Below are 20,638 nucleotides of genomic sequence, written 5' to 3'. Positions count from 1 at the left end.
AGAAGGCTGTGTTTTCACATAGTAGCCAGTTGAATTCATTTTCATTCTCACAACCCCATTGGTAGGTTTGGTTTCATTGTTCAGTCATTACACTAAAGTGCAGAAGACTATGTTTTCTTACTACTCTGGATGACTCCAGCAAGTCATTTGACCTCAGTGTTTCAGCTGTGGGGTGTTTTTTTTAATTATGGATGATGGTACATCCTTATTCCTTTTGCTAGCTTTGTATGTTAAAATTTATGTACTTTGAGGCAAAAATGTGTTACTGCTCATGTGCCTATTACTCACAGCAAGAAGGCTTTAGTTGACTCTGAAACTGTAGGTAACTATAGGTTCAATTGTACAGGCTCTTATATGTTGGTATTCAAAACAAAGTATGGTCTATCCAGCTACCTGAAGGGCTTTGAAGACCCACATGGTCTTTGTGTTCCAGATCTATTTTGGACTGCTTTATTTTTCCATGGATATTTTGATCTGTTTGGAAATGATTGTAGCTTATGAAAACACTTGACTTCTTTGAAAACATTTTATGCCAGAAATGAAATAGCTGCTTACCTGGAATCTAGAAATATTAATTTTAAGTCCAAACTTGCTCTGAACATAAACATGTTACTGTGAAGTTTGATCTCAGTGATTGCACTGGGAGGTAAAGATTGACCTACAGCCACCAGTCCAACGATTTGGTAACAGGAATCATACAAAGACATATCTAGCATATACTGCCGTATCTTCAAATAGCCGCTGCAATGGATCACCTGGCATGAGAAGAAAACACACTCAATATCTGACGACAATGGAAGAGGCTGCAAATCAGCTGACCACCCAGTTTCAATGAGGTTATAAAGCAATACACCCTTATAACACTTAAATACTGCATAGTCTGTTAAGGCTTCAGAAGTGTGGTTAATTTATAAATGAAGATTAAAACACAGTAAATGCAGTTTTTGTGTTTACTACCAACACGATTAATCCAGTATCAAAGCACATGCTCTTCAGGGCTATCTAGACTGCTTTCTGGTTAATACTTTAAACTCTCTTTGCTATAGTATTTTTGTAGATAGTCAGAATTCCTGTTCATTAATCAAAAAATCTGGAATTTTCTTTTTTAAATTACTATCTCACACACAGAGATATATATAAACATTTACATTTTAACGAGTTGTTATTCTGATGAAAAACAGATACTTTAAAAATCCAGTGGAGATTAATGCATCACATTTATAAAGATTAGCTGCTGTGCACTAGAAATGAGTTTTAAGTTCTCCACTCAAGTTCAGATTGTGGTCTTTTGACATGTGACCAAGCCCAGGGTCTTGAGACCAGATTCCTGAATCCCCATATACAATTCCTAATCACAGGAGTGATAACTTCAGTGTTAGACTGTAAAAATTCACAATGTCAGCTAAGGAGGGGGGAAAATTGTTATCTGGGGACTCTTCCAGAACATAAGGTTTATTTAATGTAGTGCTGGTGTTTAGAAATCATTTGTGCTCCTGCCAATTTTCTAGTCCAAACAGCAAGCTTACTATACATCCTTCAGCTTAATTTCTGTATTTGTTTGACTTAACTGTGTCCAATGGAAAGGAATTAATTTCCACTGTATTTAGTACTCCTGAACAACCTACTAAACAGTCACCTATAAATAGGATTCTCCTGTGTAACCTTCCTTTCTCCTTTCTAATCACCAAGTGATTAGTATGTTTAGCAGAAGTACAGTAGCAAGAAAACTTACGTAAGATCTCTCAGCAGATCCCACTAATTCTCATACTATTTGATTCATGAGTTTTTGCTGCTCTTCAGCTACTGAGGTGATATTTTCAAAATTATTAAGTCCTGACTCTAAGTACAGTCAGAGTAAAATTAGGCCAACATCTCTCTAGATGAATACATTCCTAAAAGTTTCACTGCATAAACTTTTAATAGTGAGCAAAAGAAGAAAGAAGGTGATCCCCCTGATTAGCAGTCATAAATGGGGAAAATAAAAAACATACAGAGGTACCACCACTACAAGCTCTACTCTTTTACCTGGTTTCAGATTCAGCTTTAAGACAGAATCATTTTTGCTGGGAAGCAGCTGAGCAAACAGGGGTCCATGTAATGAAGAATTATCAGTCTAACCAGGTAGATAACAATGTAAATAGACAAATACGTATATCTGGACCTTGAACACATTCCTTAAAAGAGCTCTGCTTCTCTTGCATGCTTTTCTTTTAGTTTTTGAATGACTCAAACAAAATGAATCCTCACCAGAATGTATGTGAAGTGCCCTTCTCTCCTGATGCTTAGTGGTAGAATTATACTGTGTAGTTCAAAGAGCAGCAAATGCACACTGTAAAGCTGAAAATAAGAACTACCTGAATGGCAGGTGTTATTATAGAATCCCAGCATTTGCTGTGGCTTCTGATTTCATGTAATAAATAGAAAATCAATAGAAGCAATAAGATTTATAAACAAACTTGGTGGTTTAGTACAATTCAACCCTGAGTTGATATTAATGATTGTTTAGGGTAACATTATGGTCTCATTAACGTTGGGGTAATTCTGGTCAGGTCACTGAGGTGACTTGTGCAACTGAGTGGCTGCTCAGCCAGAGCACGGTAACACCGAGGCAGAGGGATGCTGGAAGACTTCCAATTTCCTCTGTCTGGGTTCCTGCCTCACCTGCCTCCCCCTCCATAGGGGAATAAGACCTGGTTGTGCACTCTCCTTGCACCTCCATGGGTGTGCTCCAGCCAGTTGCCCAATCTGGAAGATCAGGATGTGGGAATGTGCCACAAAGCAAACTCCAACTCACTGTGAGTCTAGACTTGCATTACTAAGGGAATGTGCAATCAGCAGTGGCATTTTTTTGCATCTGTCCTGATTCTTTCCATGACAGACTTTGCTTTCAGCTACACATATGTAAAAAAACCTAAATAAATAAACTTGTCACTTGTTGAATATTTGGGGGGAAAAAAAGAAAGCCTATATACATTACCTTGTAGCCACTGCATGTCAGTCCTGCATTCCTCTTGGCTAGGACACACTTCATTCTCAGGAAAAATGATCTCTCAATTTCATATTCTGAAAGCATAAACCACAGTGCTTATTTATTACTGAAGATTTCAAATCTGTCCATAACATTGCTTTTCATGATTTAACAGATGTGTTTATGTCTCAGCCTTAGGCAGCAATAGAAGTCAGCCATTCTACTTTCTCTCTCAATCCCCACTCTCAGGATTTATTTAACCTTCAAGTTAGGATTCCCTGTGAAACTTGGACAAGGCAGCATGACTAGGTCTCCGATTTTCTGTTTTTACTGCCCTTGACGAGGCAATCACCTTGTTTCCGAACAGCTAGGAACCAGCCAACATTGGTAAAGGGAACGAAAAGCCTCCTTTGGAGCATAAGTAAATGAAGGTACTCTCCAAAATAATAGCAGAATAAGAAACAAGAAAATTCATTGGTTTTGTAATAATTTGAGTGTACATAGCTAGTCATGCCCAGACTGATGAACTTCTGGCCTCCATATGCAATATTATTACCTGTTTCACTGACTTCCAAAACCATCTTGGTAAATGTTTTTTTAAACAAATGTCTTTATGGATAACCTCCATAAATGTTTTAAAGTTAAATATTACTCAGGTACATACATACTTTCTGCTATGAATAAGTTAGTATTCTCTTTAACATTAATTATTTTCAATAACACTTCAGACATCATTAATAGTTCTGACCTTTTTACTGAAAGTTGCAGTTTGGCAGAACACAACTGTATTAGGAAAAGAAAATTCATTCATCTGTGAATAGGAAAATCAGGGAAACAGAGGGGGTTTCAGATTTGTTGCAATGTGAATTACTTCCTAACTCCCCACAGGGTTTGATCCAAAGTCCACTGTAATCAGTTGGAGTCTTGCTTTAATTTAACTGTTGAGTTGTGTTCCCAGTTTTTGTGTACCCAGCACCCAATTAACACCTCTTAGCCACACACCTGCAGTGGTTTGAGTCTCAGACCACTACCTGGAAACCAATAAACTCTCTACATTAAGATCTGAGTGTAAAGGTCTGAAGATACAACCACAGAAAAAGAATTTAGCAAGGAGGGAAAAGAAATGCAATATGTAGTGCATCTCAACTAATATCAGCCTTCCTGAGTATCTGAGTTTTCCATTTATCTTCCTAATGCAAATTAGATCCGTATGGGGAAAAACAGGCGCTTAAATTAACTGGCACATCTACTATAGGGTTTTAAATACAAATGTATACAATTTGGTGGGAGGAAGCCATACAGTACAGATTACTATTGCTGAAGCATGACCTCATGAGTAAAGAATGGATCTGGGAGTCGGGAACATCGGTGCAATTCATGGCTTCAATACAGATTTTCTGTGTGACTTAACACTAGTGCTTGCTCTCTTTCTGCTGCAGTCCCATGCACACAAAATACAGATAACTTTCTCCTTTCAAGGGTACTAAGAGAGAAAAATAATTAACGCACTGTAATGAGGGTACAAAGACCATCTTCGGACATGAGCAGAGTTGCTAGCAATTTGAATTACATTCTTCCATAAAAAGACATGATTAATGGAATGGGATGCAATGCCTTAAAATTCTCAAATGTCCTGCCACATGACCTAAAAGAGTCTCTTTCAGTAACAAGCTCCTTCCATGCACCTTATTCTTTATCCTTCCATTTGCCACTTCCTTCATTTTTAAATGCTATTGCAGACTAGTGCGCTGCTACAGAAACACTCAGTTAGCTCTAACTTCACTGTTCCACCAGGAATAGGTTATGATGTACAATGTGGTCTTTAGGTGTCTATAAAACTAGAGTAGTACACAGACTGTAGGATAGCATTTTTCCTGTATTATTTAAAATTGGTAATTATTTCATTATTTAAGAAGAGGTCTTGTCTGCCTGATTTCTGGATGGTAGATTGTAAGTAACAGGTCCCCCTGGAACACCAGTCCTCATAACCAGCTACAGGCTCTCTAGGAAACCAGAAGGGTGATTAAAACAATTCAAGGGCAAGGATGGGGTGTGGTATAGGAGGACAGAGTAAAGAGGTATAGAGTTGCACCCTAGCATTAAGCGGTATGGGGAGGGAAGGGTGATAGAATTGCAATTCAATAGTAGCTGCATGTGATTTGTGGGACTGAAGACTAATAATCAGCAGCTTTGTCATGTGTAATCAAGTGCAAAATGATATAACTGTAATTTAATAATGATGTGTTTATTAATTATTGATCATTGAATTATTAGGTTTTTAGTAGTGTGTTGCTGAACCAACAAACACTAGTCTCTTAAATCAGTTATATCTCATGCCTGCAATCTGAAGAGGGAAGAGTTACCCATGAGGTAACTGGGGACTCATCTGGGAGCTTCCATTTTTGAGGCTTGAGCTAGAGGATATTAAGATGCCTTAAGTAACCGAAAGGAGAGATGGCCCATGTGGCCAAACAGAATCTGGGTCCTGAGTGACATATCACCTTTTTACCTGAAGAGGCCAAAGTAGTGTATACATGATGATGAGCATTCCTCCTCCCATGTGTATTAAGAGTGATTGTTTGAGTTTTGAGTGAGTGATTGAGTGATTTTAAGAGCCCAATATTGCTGTGAGAGTTGCCATTTTGGGGGGGAAAAAGCAGAATGTGTCAGGAGGAAAGCCTGACCATTCCTGGATGGTCTGTGGCCATAACAACTGTTAATGCAGTTATTTAGTAATGCAGAGTGTCCCATAGCATAGGTGGATACAGAGTGCCACAGCAGTTTTAACCAGCCATCTGGGATGGTTACATGGCTGGGCAAGGCTACTGGTTGTGTCAAGGTGCCGGGTGAATAATGTGTGGATGCTACCTGACATCTGGCATCTTGTTTGCGGGATTGGAGCTGAAGAATACAAAAGCTACCACAGAGAGACCCTTGTGAGTGTGTGAGTACGAAATCTACTAGCAAGCTTTGAGCCTGACTCACTGGCAAGGAAAAGCAGGATGAGGCCATTCATATTTTTCATGCTTCTGTGAGTGCTGTTAGTGTGTATGTGGTGCCTGCAAAAGCACTGTTCTCCTGTCCGTGTTGATCTGTCATTGGTGGGCTCTGTGTACATATGTGTGTTTGTGCATGCCTACCAGGAATAAAACCATCTCCAGAACCTGGTCAAAAGACTGCAAAATATAAAGGAGCAGTAAAACCAAAACCCTTACATAAAGAACCTAGGTGTGCAAGACTCTGAACAGTGTGAACTGGTATTTCTATTAACTGATACCTTTGCCAGTGTGACTCCCCAATGCCCCTGAAAGTAGCAGGAGGGGTAGCAAAGCAAAAAAAAAAAAAAAACACTAAAGTAAATTTGGAATTGTAAAGCTGATTGTGAAATAAAGAGCCCTGGTATCCTGCTGGGTACTGACACATCCATCAATATAAAGCAAAACTTAAAATATCACATCCAGGCTGTACCCGATGCAATTCAGATGGTTTACGCTGATGAAGAGAATGTAGAAAGAAAATGAAGTACTTTAAGGTTTAGCAGGCAAAGAGGGAGAAACTGAATATTCAAATAGGAGAAATCAGATGAGTTGTGAGAACAGTGATTACTAATGCATGCTGTCCTGCTGCAGAGGTTAATCACAAAATTGTGAGGAGATAGTAGGCATGAAAGCTCAGTTAGAAAACAGGAAAAAAGCCTCTGGCATAAATAGCTAGCACCTGCTGTAAAAGCAGAATGACTGGAGATGTCTAGGGGTATAGAAAAAGTCTCAAATTAGGGAAGACAGAAAAACAGTAAATGGAAAATAAGCACTTCAGGCTTAAGTAAGAGGTAAGTAAGAGTTAAGTGATTTTAACAATCAGAATTAAGTTTTGAAAAACTGCAAAAATACAACAACATAAAGCATCTGGACCTAGTAATTATTGACATCACTAGTGTTCTTTCAAGCAAACATGTAAGCACAGCGCACATAAATAAGAGAAAGAGTCTTGGGCTATCAAGAAGGTAGAAGAGGCTTGAAACAGAAAGGAAACCAATCGAGTGATACAAGTTTTTAAGTAGTTAAAGGTTGAGAGAACTGTGGGTTAAGCAGACATATATGAAACTTAGGACAGAGAACAATGAATAGTAGATGTTATGATTGAATGAGAATATAAACAACACTGAAGGAAAATAGCCTTCTAAAGTATTAGAGAATACTCATACCATCTCATAACCAAAGCTTAACCACTGTAATTATTCTGAAATGTTAAGTATATAAATATATCACTGTAAGTGGTATTAACACCTTTCCTTTAAGTGTTAAGAAGATGTTAAAAATCTCTGTATAAACTATGTCTGTTTGTTATAGAGAAAAGATGAAACCAACAGGTTGCAGACATCAGCTAATGAAGGACAAGAAACAAAATGCTACCAAGTAGATCAGAAAGTCTTGTGGAGATGTTTCAGTTCATACCAAAAACCCCCTACTAATAACAATCTTTGTTATTTTCTGTCTTCCATATGTACCACAGAAGAAAAAGTAATCCATTCTACATTCTGCTAACTACATATTGCTTAGCTTTGGTTTTGTTTGTTGTGTTTTTTCTTTTATGAAAAGGGGGAATAAGAAATAAAACCGGATCCAATATGAAGATGTTTTCATCTCTAACAAATGAAACCCCACTTCTCTGCAAGAGGATGTACTTCATGTTATTATTAGTGATAATGATAAAAGCACTCTATTAAAGCACTGTAATCTCTGTGTATGTACTCTGTGTGTGTTTGTACAGATCTAAGTTAATGTATTTACAAAACAGTATGCTTAGAGCTGCAAGAAACAAAGGAAATTTCATTAAGCATAGCAATGTCTCCCATCGTAAATTGTACTTTCCAACTGCACCTTCACAACACCTGGAACTGAGATAACTGTATTTTCACACAGTGTGGTATTGGGGATATTTTAGATTGGAGTAACACAAACTCCTATGTAAATTCACATTTGTCACTGCAGGAGGTATTATATATTATATTGTTCCATTGACTACAGCTTCCAGAAGCAAGCTGAAAAACTGGAAAACTGACAAGCTGAATAGGACAGGACAGGACAGGACAGAATAGAATATTTCAACGATCATCTAGTCCAACTGCCTGACCACTTCAGGGCTGACAAACTGTTAAAGCCTGTTATTAAGGGCACTGTCCAAATGCCTCTTAAACACTGACAGGCTTGGGGCATCGACCACCTCTCTAGGAAGCCTGCTCCAGTGTTTGAGCACCCCCTCAATAAAAAAATGCTTCCTAATGTCCAGTCCAGACCTCCCCTGGTGCAGCTTTGAGCCATTCCCACGCGTCCTGTCACTGGATCCCAGGGAGAAGAGATCAGCACCTCCCTCCACTTCCCCTCCTCAGGAAGCTGTAGAAAGCAATGAGGTTGCTCCTCAGCCTCCTTTTCTCCAAACTGGACAAACACAGAGTCCTTAGCTGCTCATCACAGGACATGCCCTGCAGCCCTTCCACCAGCCTTCTTGTCCTCTGGATGCATTCGAGGACCTTCACATCCTTCTTAAATTGTGGGACCCAGAACTGCACACCAGAACCTCAAGGTGAGGCCGCACCAACACCGAATGCAGTGGGATAATCCCCTCTTTTGCCCATACTGTGTTTGATGCACCCCACAACATCGTTTGCCCTCTTGGCTGCCAGGGCACATTGAGCTTCGCGTCAGCCAGCACCCCCAGGTGCTATTCTGCAGGGTTGTTCTCCAGCCACTCCTCTCCCAGCTATCTGAGGTTTCAAAAAAGTAAGCAGTCACCACATGGAGATGGCAAATTTTTCTTCAAGTCATGATAAATTTCACTGTTGTCTCTCTTGCTCAGCACCATTCCTTTCAAATACCTACTATTCCAGCAAGTCCACCACATATGACAAAATTTGCCTGTTTAATTGCACCTTCGCTAGCATTTGCCATAGCCATCTTTAATTCTGACAAACAGCTGTGTATTGCTATGAAAGGTTCTAATGCAGTTTTCCTTTACGGGTGTCAGTATTGCAGCATGGGTCTGCTTTTCCCATCTTCCTCTTTACTTTCCATGTCAGCATCTATTTTCCCTTTTTACCTGCATGTGACTTGTTTCCCTCTCTGAAACAATTTTAAAATAATTGGGAAATTGATCCTTCTTTTCATAAGTGTGTTGAATTATTTTCGACTTTGTACATTCTTCTGTTCAAGCTTTTTTCAGAATATGAGTCAAGAAAATGACTCAATAACTGCTATAGCTAAAAAGAAACCTCTAGCCCCACTTCTAAATTGCTAAGTATCTTGAAAGGCTCTGATGATAGCTTCCTCAGAAGCAGACTAACCATCTTAGTACAGATTTTAACATTTCCCAGAACTTATTGATGCTGTGTTTATCTACTACAGGAATTAGAGATGAAAAGCAGAGCTTTAGGGTTCTTTCTAAATGTTTACCCTCCCATTTTTGGCATAGTGATTTTCTTTATCCAGTTATGTGGAACACGATCACAGGTCTATTTTCCTATTTAAGCCACTTCCAATATTTGTTATAACTTGGATTTACTTGTGATAGCAAATTTCTGATTTTGTCTGCCCTGTATCAGAGATTGTCCTCTCCCCACTGCTCCACAAACTTTTACTGAAATCTTTTTAAGAATGACCTGTGAGACTCTCAGTTTTTATCTTGGAATTACAATTTTCCATTTTTCCCCAACTGGGTGATTTGCAATACTTGAAAACGAAAACTGATGCTAGTAAAATACTAGTTTTGATCAGCATGATTATATACTTTGAGCAGATTTCTCTATCTTTTCTGCTGCTCTTCTTTGAAAGGTTGTAACTGAGGTTACTGAGATCCTGACTTTTCCAATATGTCTACTAGCAGATATATTAATAAAATTGAGGTATCATTAATAAAGAGTTTTACAGGGGGAGGCACTGCAACTCAGAGTCCGTATCTGTATCCAAGATGTCCATTTCAAAAGCGTCACTGTTTATTTTTTAGCCAAACTCCATGTTTCCCTTATCAGATTCAGAGACGTTTTTATATTCTACTAATACATTACTATATTGCCTGGTCATCTTACAGCACCTCCCTCCCTCAAGCACTGCTACAACGTAGTTGAGTAGATTCATTAAAAGCTGTGAGGCAGAGAGTAAATGGCTTCATTCAAATCCCAACCCACACTTATCCACGTGTTAACATCCTCACAGAGCTGAAACACAGCAACCTGTGCATGAGAACATAGAAAAACATTGCTGTCTGTGGATATACACAAGATGTATTTCTTTCTTACAGCACTGAGTACAATTTCTACAAAATATGCCTTTTTTGTTAATCCCTTTTCTTTTCTTAGCCTAGTATATCATGCAATGCAGTCTGACTACAAGCACTAGTCAAGAATAAAATAGCCTGTTTGTATTTTACAGATTTGTATTTTCTTACTCTCACAAACAGAATAAATGTCATGGTAAAGAAAATGAGTCTTGCTATTTTGGATAAAGAATTTGTGCATTTGTTCACTCATATTGCACATGACTGCCAAACAGGATTCTCCAAGCATTTCTGTGAAATTATGGTTAGCTTTATGGAAGCCAGAATTGTCCATCCCTGGGGGTGCAACTATGAAATCTGCCTTTGCTTTCCACTCCATCTTTCATCTCTTTTGAAAGAAAACAGTCACAAAATTCTGTGGTTTGCATGCTGCTTGCACAGTGGACTGAGAAAAAAAGATCATCACAGTTTTTTCCACAGCTTTACCTCTCATGCCGTTATTTTTTCTAAGGTAAAAGCTTTTATTTTATATCTCTTTCCCAAAGGTCCCAAGTTTTGACATTAGCAAAATATGGCATCATTTTGTTGCAGAATCACTTTGTAAATTAATATACATCAGCATGCAAACTGCACACTGCTGCACCATGTGCTGTTTTAAGAATGTCTCTGTCACTACGAAAGATATGAAGCAGCATTAAAATTGGCAGCTCTCGACACAGATAATGATTCATGTTCATTCTACATGGCAGCTTGGGTGCAATGTCAAATGTCAACTATGGTGTAGGAGATGAAAACTATTCTCAAAGGGCACATTTAGACCAAAGCACTGTGCACGCAGCCACCTGCTTCTACCTTCCCGCCCATCCAACTTGTGTGGAGACGCGCGCCTGCCTCAAGCTAGTGCATTCCTCTGGAGGCAAGGCAGGCATATGTGACAAGCTGTGCTCCATGTCCCTGCTGGACTGTTTTACAGGGTGGAAACACAGATACCACAAGTTCATGTCTGGATAATACTTTACTGCCCATCCCCCTAACACTCGGCATATTTTTGCCCTTTCAGTTGGTTATTTTCATCTTACCTCCTCTATACTATAAAGTCACACATGTTCTACTCTCATTCTCATGTAATCTGCAAAGCATCTGGGTCTCACACAGCACACTGCTGACTAAAAGAGTATGTGAGTATCTTGGCTAGTCTCTTTTGTGAGTGTAACAAGGCTATAGCTTTTGTGAGATACAGGAGAGACAAATGCCACAACTTCTATCCCTTAATTCTGACTGTTTGTGACTCTTCTTCCAGAACAAAAAAAAGAGGTAAAACCACCATAGGACACATGCAAAAGAGATGCTTGCATAATAGCACACACAATTTTAGGGTAGCCCTTGAAGGAAGGAATCCAGATTGACCAACAGGACCAGTGTGAGAAGGGGCTTGCAAATGCCTTTGGTGGACTTTCCTCATGACAAGCTCAGAAGCAGACCTGGAGATGAGCTAGTGGAAAATGAGGAGTCAGACCTGTAAGCCTGGTGCATACAGACCATCTTATTACTGCTGTGCCAGAAAGAACAGTGCAAAAGTGAGGGTGTGACTAAAACTGTTCTGCAAAGTGAAATACTGGATGCAAAGGGATGTATGAAAACAACATTTCCCTGACCTTCCTTGGTATGCATGGTCAAAACCAATTCCAAGTAAGAGAGAAGAAATAAAACAGTTAGACACACTTTGCCTTCTCCCCTGTCACACTGCAGCATCATATATACACATGCAGGTATAATGTCTTACATAACAAAACCGCAAATTACATATATAGAGAGAGCAAATGCCTATACACATACTAATTTGTAAACCAAGGCTGACTTGGTTTGCCCAGGTAATCCTAGAATCTTAGGGCTGGAAGGGACCTTTTAAGCTCATCTAGTCCAACCCCCTGCAGTGAGCAGGGACATCTCAACCAGACCAGGCTGCTCAGAGCCCCGTTCAACCTGACTGGGAATGTTGCCATGAATGGGGCACCTACCGCCTCTCTGGGCAACCTGTGCCAGTGTAACGTTCTTGCTGCGATAGGAAAGCGATCAGTTCTGTTGTTAGTCTCTGTCCTAGAGTTCCAAGCTTGCACAAGCTGCCCCAATTTCCTTGGACAGTTTGTTCTGTGTCCTGACTGTATCCAGAATCCTGTCAGTGCTGCAGAGGGTAAATTGTCTCTATTATCATTCCTGCCATCCAGACTGAGATGTTCACTAGCATTGGCCCAAATTTTCCTTTGCTCCTGTAAGTGATGCTTCCAAACTTTTCTAGAGAAGAAACTCAACAGGGCATTAGGCAGAAAGGAAAAGAATAGCTTTTTCAGTCTGAGACATTCTACTCCTTTTGGTATACTTTACTGTTAATTACCAACAAAAAAAGATTTTTAATGGGGTGCCAGCAGTCTGTCCTCTTTTCCACTTTTGTACATTGAAAATAATATTTCTAGGTTTCTCAGGTTTAAAACAACGCTAACAAACAGCAGCCACAGGATCATCATGCTAAACCATTATCTTTCAATAAAGATTCTCCTATAAAATATTTTTAAATTCATTAAAACAAAAATTCCTATCAACATTTGTCTTTTGCATATGTACTACTAGAAAAAATTATTTAAAACTTAGTGTAAAAATTATCTTTCCAGATGCACAATTTTCTATTCCCTTATTTTAATATCAAACAAAATGTGTATAGGGAAGCTGTTCTTCTTTGAGAGGAAAAGTATGCACTGCCATTTACTTCTTAGCTGACTGAAATGATGCCCTTAAAGCATCAGCGAGAGTGGAGAAAGCCTGACACAATGTATTCCACATTCCTTGTGTAACTTACATTAGGCTTATAACAAATCATATAAGAGTTATCCAGTTGGTAGCAGACAACTGGAATGTCTACAACAACTACAGTATTCCTTTTTCCCTTTGTCTGCTCTGGGGAGTGTTAATAAACTGCTTTTAGTACACCATGCCTTGGTGCACAAGTCAGCAAAAGTTGGGAAACTGTAGATATTTTAAAGGATTAAAATCTCAGAAAAAGCATATGAAAGCAATAAAGGACGGACAACTGTCTGACTCCAAATGCACACAAGGAAGAGCAGCATGCAATGCTGAATCCCTCTATGCATTGCTTAATTGCCTGTCTCAGTCAACCTGCTTTGCAAATATCTCTTCTTTTGCTCCCTTGCCTGCTTGTATTCAGCTGCAGTGATGACAGATGCACTTACAAGTCATACCCAGCCTGCACTACCCTGATATTTCATACAAAAATTTCCTTCTTTGTTCTTACAGATGTGGTTCAGGAGGCACAGCATTTCTCAAAAACCTGCAGATGATTTTAGTGTTACTATCCTGCTACAAGCTACCACTCTATGTTGCTAACTGTTAAAGAAAACTTTCTGCAAAGATGGTTGGTACAGACACACTTTTGACAGCAACATCATTTGAGGCTTAAGGTCCTGACTTGTCATAGTACATGCATCCCATCTTGTCTCAGTATGTTGTTTCCTCTAAAGACCATGCTAGGGAGGAGCTGGGTGTAGTCAATAATCCTGGTGCAATCCTCAGCATTCATTCCCTGAAAGCCAGCCACTCTTTCTGACACATTTAAAATGCTTAACCCCTCTGGACAGGGCACCCTGTAACAGTTGCTTCACAAACCTCTGCCTGCGTTGTACCTCCCACCATGCTAGTAGCAAAATGGTTTGCTGCTGAGCTGTAGCAGCTCAGACTTACTAGCCTGACAGACATTTAGCTCAGACATGCTCTAGGTGAGGTGAGGAAAGGGGCAAACTCCTCACATGCCTCCATGAAGTTCTGGAGCTATGGCTGGCTAGGCAGAATTTTGCATAGCACCACAACCTACTAGGTCTCCTGCACTACGCAGGGGAGCTATGCAGCATGTACTGAGTCTCTACAGTCAGTCATAAATGTAACCTTGCAGTCTTCCCAGATTCAGAAACTACCGCTACCTCATCATCACCACCTTTTTGAGCCAAACTGCTCTGCTAGATGACTACGTTCTTCCCCCAGCAGAAGAATCTCATCAGTGGACCCAGTTTCTTAGTTCCACTACTTGAAGAAACAGAAAAGAAAAGCTTTCGGAGTTCTAAGTGGTCAAGGAAAGACAGCATGCATCAAACCCACTTCTTTACATGCTAAGAAATTGGTTTCTCAGCCCTACACCATGAAGCAGCTCCCAGGTACCTGTTAGTTAAGTGTTGCATATCTTAGGATAGAGGCCCAGGGATCTTTATATCAGCCTATGCAACAGATACAGGTGGTATAGGGAGAGCAAAACTGAAGTGTAAGGCTTCACAGGTACAAAACCAAGCCAGAACACAAGAAAATGCTACAGATCAGAAATAAATTAAGCAATATCTGGAAAGGCTTGAAGGGCCAGTGAAGTCATCTGAGATCTGAGCACAGCCAGTACACATCATTTGGAAAAGATATCAAATTATTCTTCTTTTTTTTCCCCGCCTCTCTTTCTGCTAACCCATCCTGGTTGAATATAATGGATTCTGTTTGTAATAACTGGTGCAAAGCTGGCCTAAAGGTTCATGTGAGGTGCTTCACTGGGGCATACACTAGCTTTAATGTGTATGTGAGAAAGATTACCATTTTTCCCTACCACAGCCACCCTCAGAAAGAGAGTCCACCTGTTGGCTTCTTTCATAGCAAGGGATCAGTACATATTGCTTTACATTTTCAATGCTGGTCATGCAAGTAAAAAGGCAGTTAAAGACTTTGTAAGTTAAAGCTGAAATTCTCCAAAGCCTCCACAGATCATGGGGCTTATAGCTTTCATTGAGTCATAGCTTATAGACTTTGAAGGCCAGAAAAGAGCATTAGATCATAAGTCTAACCTGTACATTGCAATTCATTAAACTTCATTCAGTTATTCCTGTGCTGAGCTCAGTAACTTCTGTTTGCCTAAAGCGTATCTTCTATAAACGCATACAGCCTTGATCTGAAGACATCAAAAGAGGAAGAAACCACTGCTTCCCTCAGTATTTTGTTCCTGCAGTTAATCAAACTTCTAGTTATAAATGTATGCATTATTCTAATTTGAGCTTTTGTGGTTTCAGTTCACAGACATTGGTCCTTGATATGTTTTTTCTTCTAAAACAGCCCTTTAGTTCCCAGTATTTTCTTCCCTTGGAAGTATGCACACACAGTAATCAAGTCACCTCCCAATCTTCTTTTTGATAAACCAGACAGATGGCATTCTTTCATCTCTCAGTATAAGTCTTTCCAGTCCTTCAATCATATTTGTGGCTCTCTTCTGTACTTTCTCCAATTTGCCATTTTTTTTAAAGTAGACAACAGAATTAAACAGAAAAACCAGTGTCCATTTCACAACACTGTATAAAGAATGCAATTATTCATCCTTGCTATTCATGTTCACTATTCCCCTGCTTATGTGCACAAGGATTTTCCATTACCCCTTTTTGCCACAACATCACAACAGGAGCTCACACCGCGCTGTTTATCCTTTATGACTTCTAAATTCTTCTCAGAGTTGTGGCCTTCCAGTTTCCTGCCCCAAAAGCTTTCCTTGCCATAACTTGCTGTAGCACCACACTAGACTTACCTAAAGAATGATGACACTACAGCTAGTTCACTAACATACATTTTCCCAAATTTCATTACATTTAATGTTGCTATGAAGTTCCAGCTTCTGGAAGCATGTGATTATTTGAGAATTTTCACTGTCTTTTAAAAAAACGAAGTATCTACCCTCTGTGTTTGAAGATATGTCTTGTTGTACCTGAAACATTAAGAAGTCCAGGTCAAACTTTAAAAAATTAAAAAGTTATCACTTAAGAAGGCTTATGCCTTTTAAACTACTATATCATTTTTTTGAGTACCAGGCTGAGTTATCTGAAGAAAAACAATGTAACAGTGAGCATGATTTAAAGAAATCCATACTATGTCTGACTATATGCAGTGAGCAATAATTTGCATTTCCCTCAGAAATAAAACTCATGCAAATAAGATTTCTAGAGCTCAACAGCTGCAAGGCTTCTACCTTTCTCATGTTGTTTGGTCTTTCAGAAAAGCTTCTGTGGAACTGATGAAGCACTGAAAATACAAGGCAAGGTTTGAAGAGAATAATGAAGAACAATGAGGAAGGTTAAAAGCAAATGAATAAGTAAATAAGGGGATAGCATCAAAATTTACAAAGACTGTAAAACTGGAGATCAAAAAGAATCTGTACTCCGGGTTATTCAATACCAGTAACAGAATACCACAAAGTATAGATATGTATGTTCACATTTGTGATTTTATTTCTATCATAACAGCTCTTATCCAGCTACAACTGTTGAAATAGTAACTGAACTAAAAATGTATATACATATCTGAGAATTAGCTGAAGAACACATCTTGAGCAAGTAAAGTTACATTAGCCAAGCTGTAAATTTGTGTTATAAACATCTGTGTCTGCAGTGCAATATTGATTTTACTCCTGAGTAATACCACAGGTTGGAGAGATCTATAACGTAATAGAGTAATAAAAGGAAAGTTTTTATTTGACCCAGTGACTTGATGATTCAGATGTGTTTTAAAAGACTAAAAGAGATAAACTAAAACTGAAATTACAAAACAATGCTCTTTAAAAAGTCTGTTTTCCTTTTTCATTAGAAAATAAAGCCACTTTTTCTCAACTTGCCTCTGCCCTAAGTTATTTGTAAAATTCCATGTTTATTCTGTGATTTAAATATTCAAATATCTACTAAGATACAAACAGAAGTTGCTTCATTCCTGTCATTTATTAAAAAGGTTTCAGGGGTTCACTGAACTAAAATAGGAAACCTGCTTTGACTTCTGTAGGCCAGGTAGTTTCAGGTTAGACCTCAAGATACATAGTATAAAATGTGTACACTGCAGAAAAGGGAACAACTGACACAGGGAAGACAAATATAAATAAGTATTTGGTCACTGTTCATTTTAAAAAGATTTAGCTATGGATTCTGAATATTTAGTACACCCACTCCATGCATTTTATGGGGAAGAGACACACAGAAGTAAGATTTTCATAAAATAATCCCTATACAAACCAGAACACAGCGTAACTCCTTTATTTATCTTTTCCAAGTCTGAGAATCCAAATAAGATGCTGCTGTTTTGAGGTTGTTATCAATTTCCTCTGCTACACAAAATTTTACACAAAATGAAACATATGTAAATGGATTACATTTCAAAGTAAATTTTCCTTTACCTTTGCACTGTTGAGAAACCAGAGCTTGATGCGTCTATGTAGAATGAGTTAAAGGAAGCTACAGAGAATGAGGCATATATCTGGGACTAATTATACCATCAGCAGAATTTCAGACTAGAACAGTTACAAGTAAACTGAAATTAACAGCTTCAATTGTGTGTAAAGTCTTTTCAAACACAACCAGAACAGAATTACACTTCACAGTAATGGGAATTTGTTAAGGAAATAAGGAATTTGACTTTAAGTAGCTAAAATGAGAGAGACCTGATTGTTTCAGAAAATAAATGCTAACAGGCAAGATAAACATCCAGAAACATCCAAATGTAAGCAAGAAACAGGCAGTACCTAGTTCTGAACAAAAAAGAAGCCCAACCTTCTGGAACTGCAGTACTAGTGTGCTGTCTCACTGCTTCTAGTAAACCAGAGTCGTGATGCTAAACAGAGAACAGGAAGACCTGCAGGCTTATTTGCATTTGACATAGAAATTAATTCCAATCAGTTGCCCATGACTTTAAATTTGTACAAAATTTTCAACTAACAAATTAAAAAAAAAATATTGTAACAAATCCAAGAGACTATTGCCAGTGGCAAGACAGTGGGCATAAGAATGTCTTACTACCAGTTCTAGATACCAGCAGAACTGCATTAGATATCATGGATTTATACCAGAGGTATCCCCTCTGTTTGTCAATAAGGTAGGAAAAAGGAAAAAAATGTTGTTGTTTTAAAAAATTTCAACATTAAAAAAAAAAAAAAAATCCCTGACAGAGGAATGAGCAAACTGTGAAAGTCAAGTAGCAACTAGAATCAGAGGAGTTCAAGAAAAATAAGAGTTTGTTGTTTCAAGACACCAAGGGGTACACAAGACAACTTGTTTGGGGAGGAAGAAGAGAGAAGGAGGCTAAGATAATTCTTCCATTTACACCACTCAGAGCAGTACATATGCTTCCAGGCACATTAAACTTCCCTGCATGCAGAGGGTACATGGTTCTGCACTGATGGAATCACAGCAGTCAGAACTGTGGTGACATCACCAAGTACAGAAAATGCACAGGCACCAGAACTGTTAAAAAAATGCCTGATCCTACACAGCATTGTAGTGCGAACCCAAAACTCCTCATGCTTTTAGGAGCTGTGCCTTAAGAAGGCCGGTAAAAACTAGCAGGATGTGGCCTCCAACTGATTAAGCAATTATGAAATATACGTGAAAGCATGTTGCACATGATGGAGCCAGATTATTTCTGATATTTTAAAGTTCAAAGAATTGCCCCCGAGGAAACAAAAGCTACTGAAGAAGATAGTGCAAAGGTGCGCATATCTTTGTTAGTTATATAGTAGTTACAACACTGAAGTAACAACTTAATACACAAAGGGTTATGTTAATATTTATGTGTGGTGGCTGAGCACAGCCAGGGTGGACAGTCTGATCCAGGCGTTCACATAATCAATAAGAGTTCTGCTGTCTTCCCTGACACTCCATCCAGCTTAGCATCATGCTGTATGGGTACGCATGGGTGAATCATCTGCAGCACCTGAACAGGATGTGTGGAGAGGCTTGGTGAATCAGTGATCCAGTATCAGGGCAAGAGGACATTCTTTTCCTGAAGAGATCACTTTTGTTTTTTTAATGAGAGTTTCAAAATCTAGCTCATTTGCAAAACCTGGTTTTGCTCTTCCTACAGTGGAGGGTATTAGGTCTGGCTATTTGTCCAAGCTTCAAATTTAACAGTTGTTTTTAAAACATTTAGAAGTTTCCTCCTATTTCCCAGTTGCCTAATGTATTATTCTATTTTTTTTCTGCTAAGACCATGTAGCTGCAGCTGTGCACAGCTAGACCATTGCAACATTCCTGCAATCTCAGCAGTGATGACAAAATAAGAGATGAAATGGCCACTGGGCAAAAATCTAAAAACCTGTTTAAAACTGCATGGACTCCATGGCCTGAAAAGCATTATTTAATCTAGGATACCTTATTACCCTTTACTACAACAAGCTAAAGTCCTGGGTCACAGTTTCAAATTCACGGTCCTCCTCCATTCACATACATAGCTTCATATCGGATAAATACAAACTTGTCATATCTCAGTCTAGGGTTGCTACTTTTTTTTCAGCTTTTCAATGGTAGTTTCATCACAGATCACACAAGTACCTTGTAAGAGGTGAGGATGAAGAGGCTGGTGAGCAGTAAGAACAGCTGTCATCTCATCATGATCAGAAGGATGTATGTACTCATAAATACTATTACCAGTAAGCTCCACCTGTGAAGAGACATGTAAAACATGAAGCAGTGCTGCTGGCTTTTTTTTTCCTATCCCAAACGTGCTCTTAAGTCACCTGCATACACTACATCTGGGTAACTACACACCATTTTTAAAACATAAGTTAAATATATCAAAACTGTGTTCCAAATTATACCCATACACTGAATTAATTCCTTTTTCACCAGTAACTAATGTTATAGAGCCTTTTGTGGGAATTTCTCATGATGATCCAGACACAGAAGAGCTGCTATTAGCGAGAGATGGCAAATGACATAATAAACCAGAGCAGCTGTAGAAATGTTAGATTACCACAAAATGGGATAAAGTCTCTGTGAACTGTATTAATGTCTCTCAAGAAGACAGATATAAAAAAAGAATTAAAATGTTTCTACAGGTTCCCAGAAACTTTCACCTGCATTCAGCTGGCAGCTGAGCCTTCAGAGTCAAACAACTAGACTTACACAATTCCTTTGTGTCTTTTCAAAGACGATCCACCACACTCAATCCACAGTAGTGTGAAGGGCTCAGCACAGTAGCCAGTGAATTCAAAAGGCAAACTTCCATAGATTTTCATGGGCACTGGACTGAGCCTTCGCTGCTTGAAGTAAACATGCACAGTAAAGACTAGATGTATCTTAAATATCTGTTTATTTCCTCTTCTCACTTGAATTTTGCTTGCACAAAAATGTATTCCTGTCTTTCCCACTGTTGTACCCATAATAAACATTGTGCAAAAAAAAAAAAAAAAAAATAGCACACACTGTATGTCCTTTTTGCTAACTCTATTTGCCATATATAAAACTCACCAACAAAAGTCTCCAGATAGATGGAGTAATTGATTTAAGGAGTGAACCAATACTTTGAGCCTGTGTTTTAAATTAGTGTCAGGCTGCCCAATTG

At 38.8% G+C, this 20,638-nt stretch overlaps 1 protein-coding gene across 1 annotated transcript in view; it reads right to left on the bottom strand.

The window, feature by feature from the left end:
* Positions 1 to 20,638, bottom strand: part of SIM2 (SIM bHLH transcription factor 2) — a gene marked incomplete at its 3' end in the record, with an annotated part of 60,144 nt that overhangs the window by 20,250 nt on the left and 19,256 nt on the right. The window contains exons 4-6 of the mRNA XM_082009406.1: positions 19,627 to 19,735; positions 2,978 to 3,063; positions 556 to 755 (exon numbers count right to left, since the gene is read on the bottom strand). Coding sequence (XP_081865532.1) covers positions 556 to 755; positions 2,978 to 3,063; positions 19,627 to 19,735 — 395 coding nt within the window. The remainder of the gene's footprint in view (positions 1 to 555; positions 756 to 2,977; positions 3,064 to 19,626; positions 19,736 to 20,638) is intronic.

Source organism: Phaethon aethereus (genome assembly GCF_964289735.1).
Source record: "Phaethon aethereus genome assembly, chromosome: 1".
In the NCBI taxonomy this organism is placed as follows: Eukaryota; Metazoa; Chordata; class Aves; order Phaethontiformes; family Phaethontidae; genus Phaethon; species Phaethon aethereus.
This window is presented reverse-complemented; position numbering and strand designations above follow the sequence as displayed.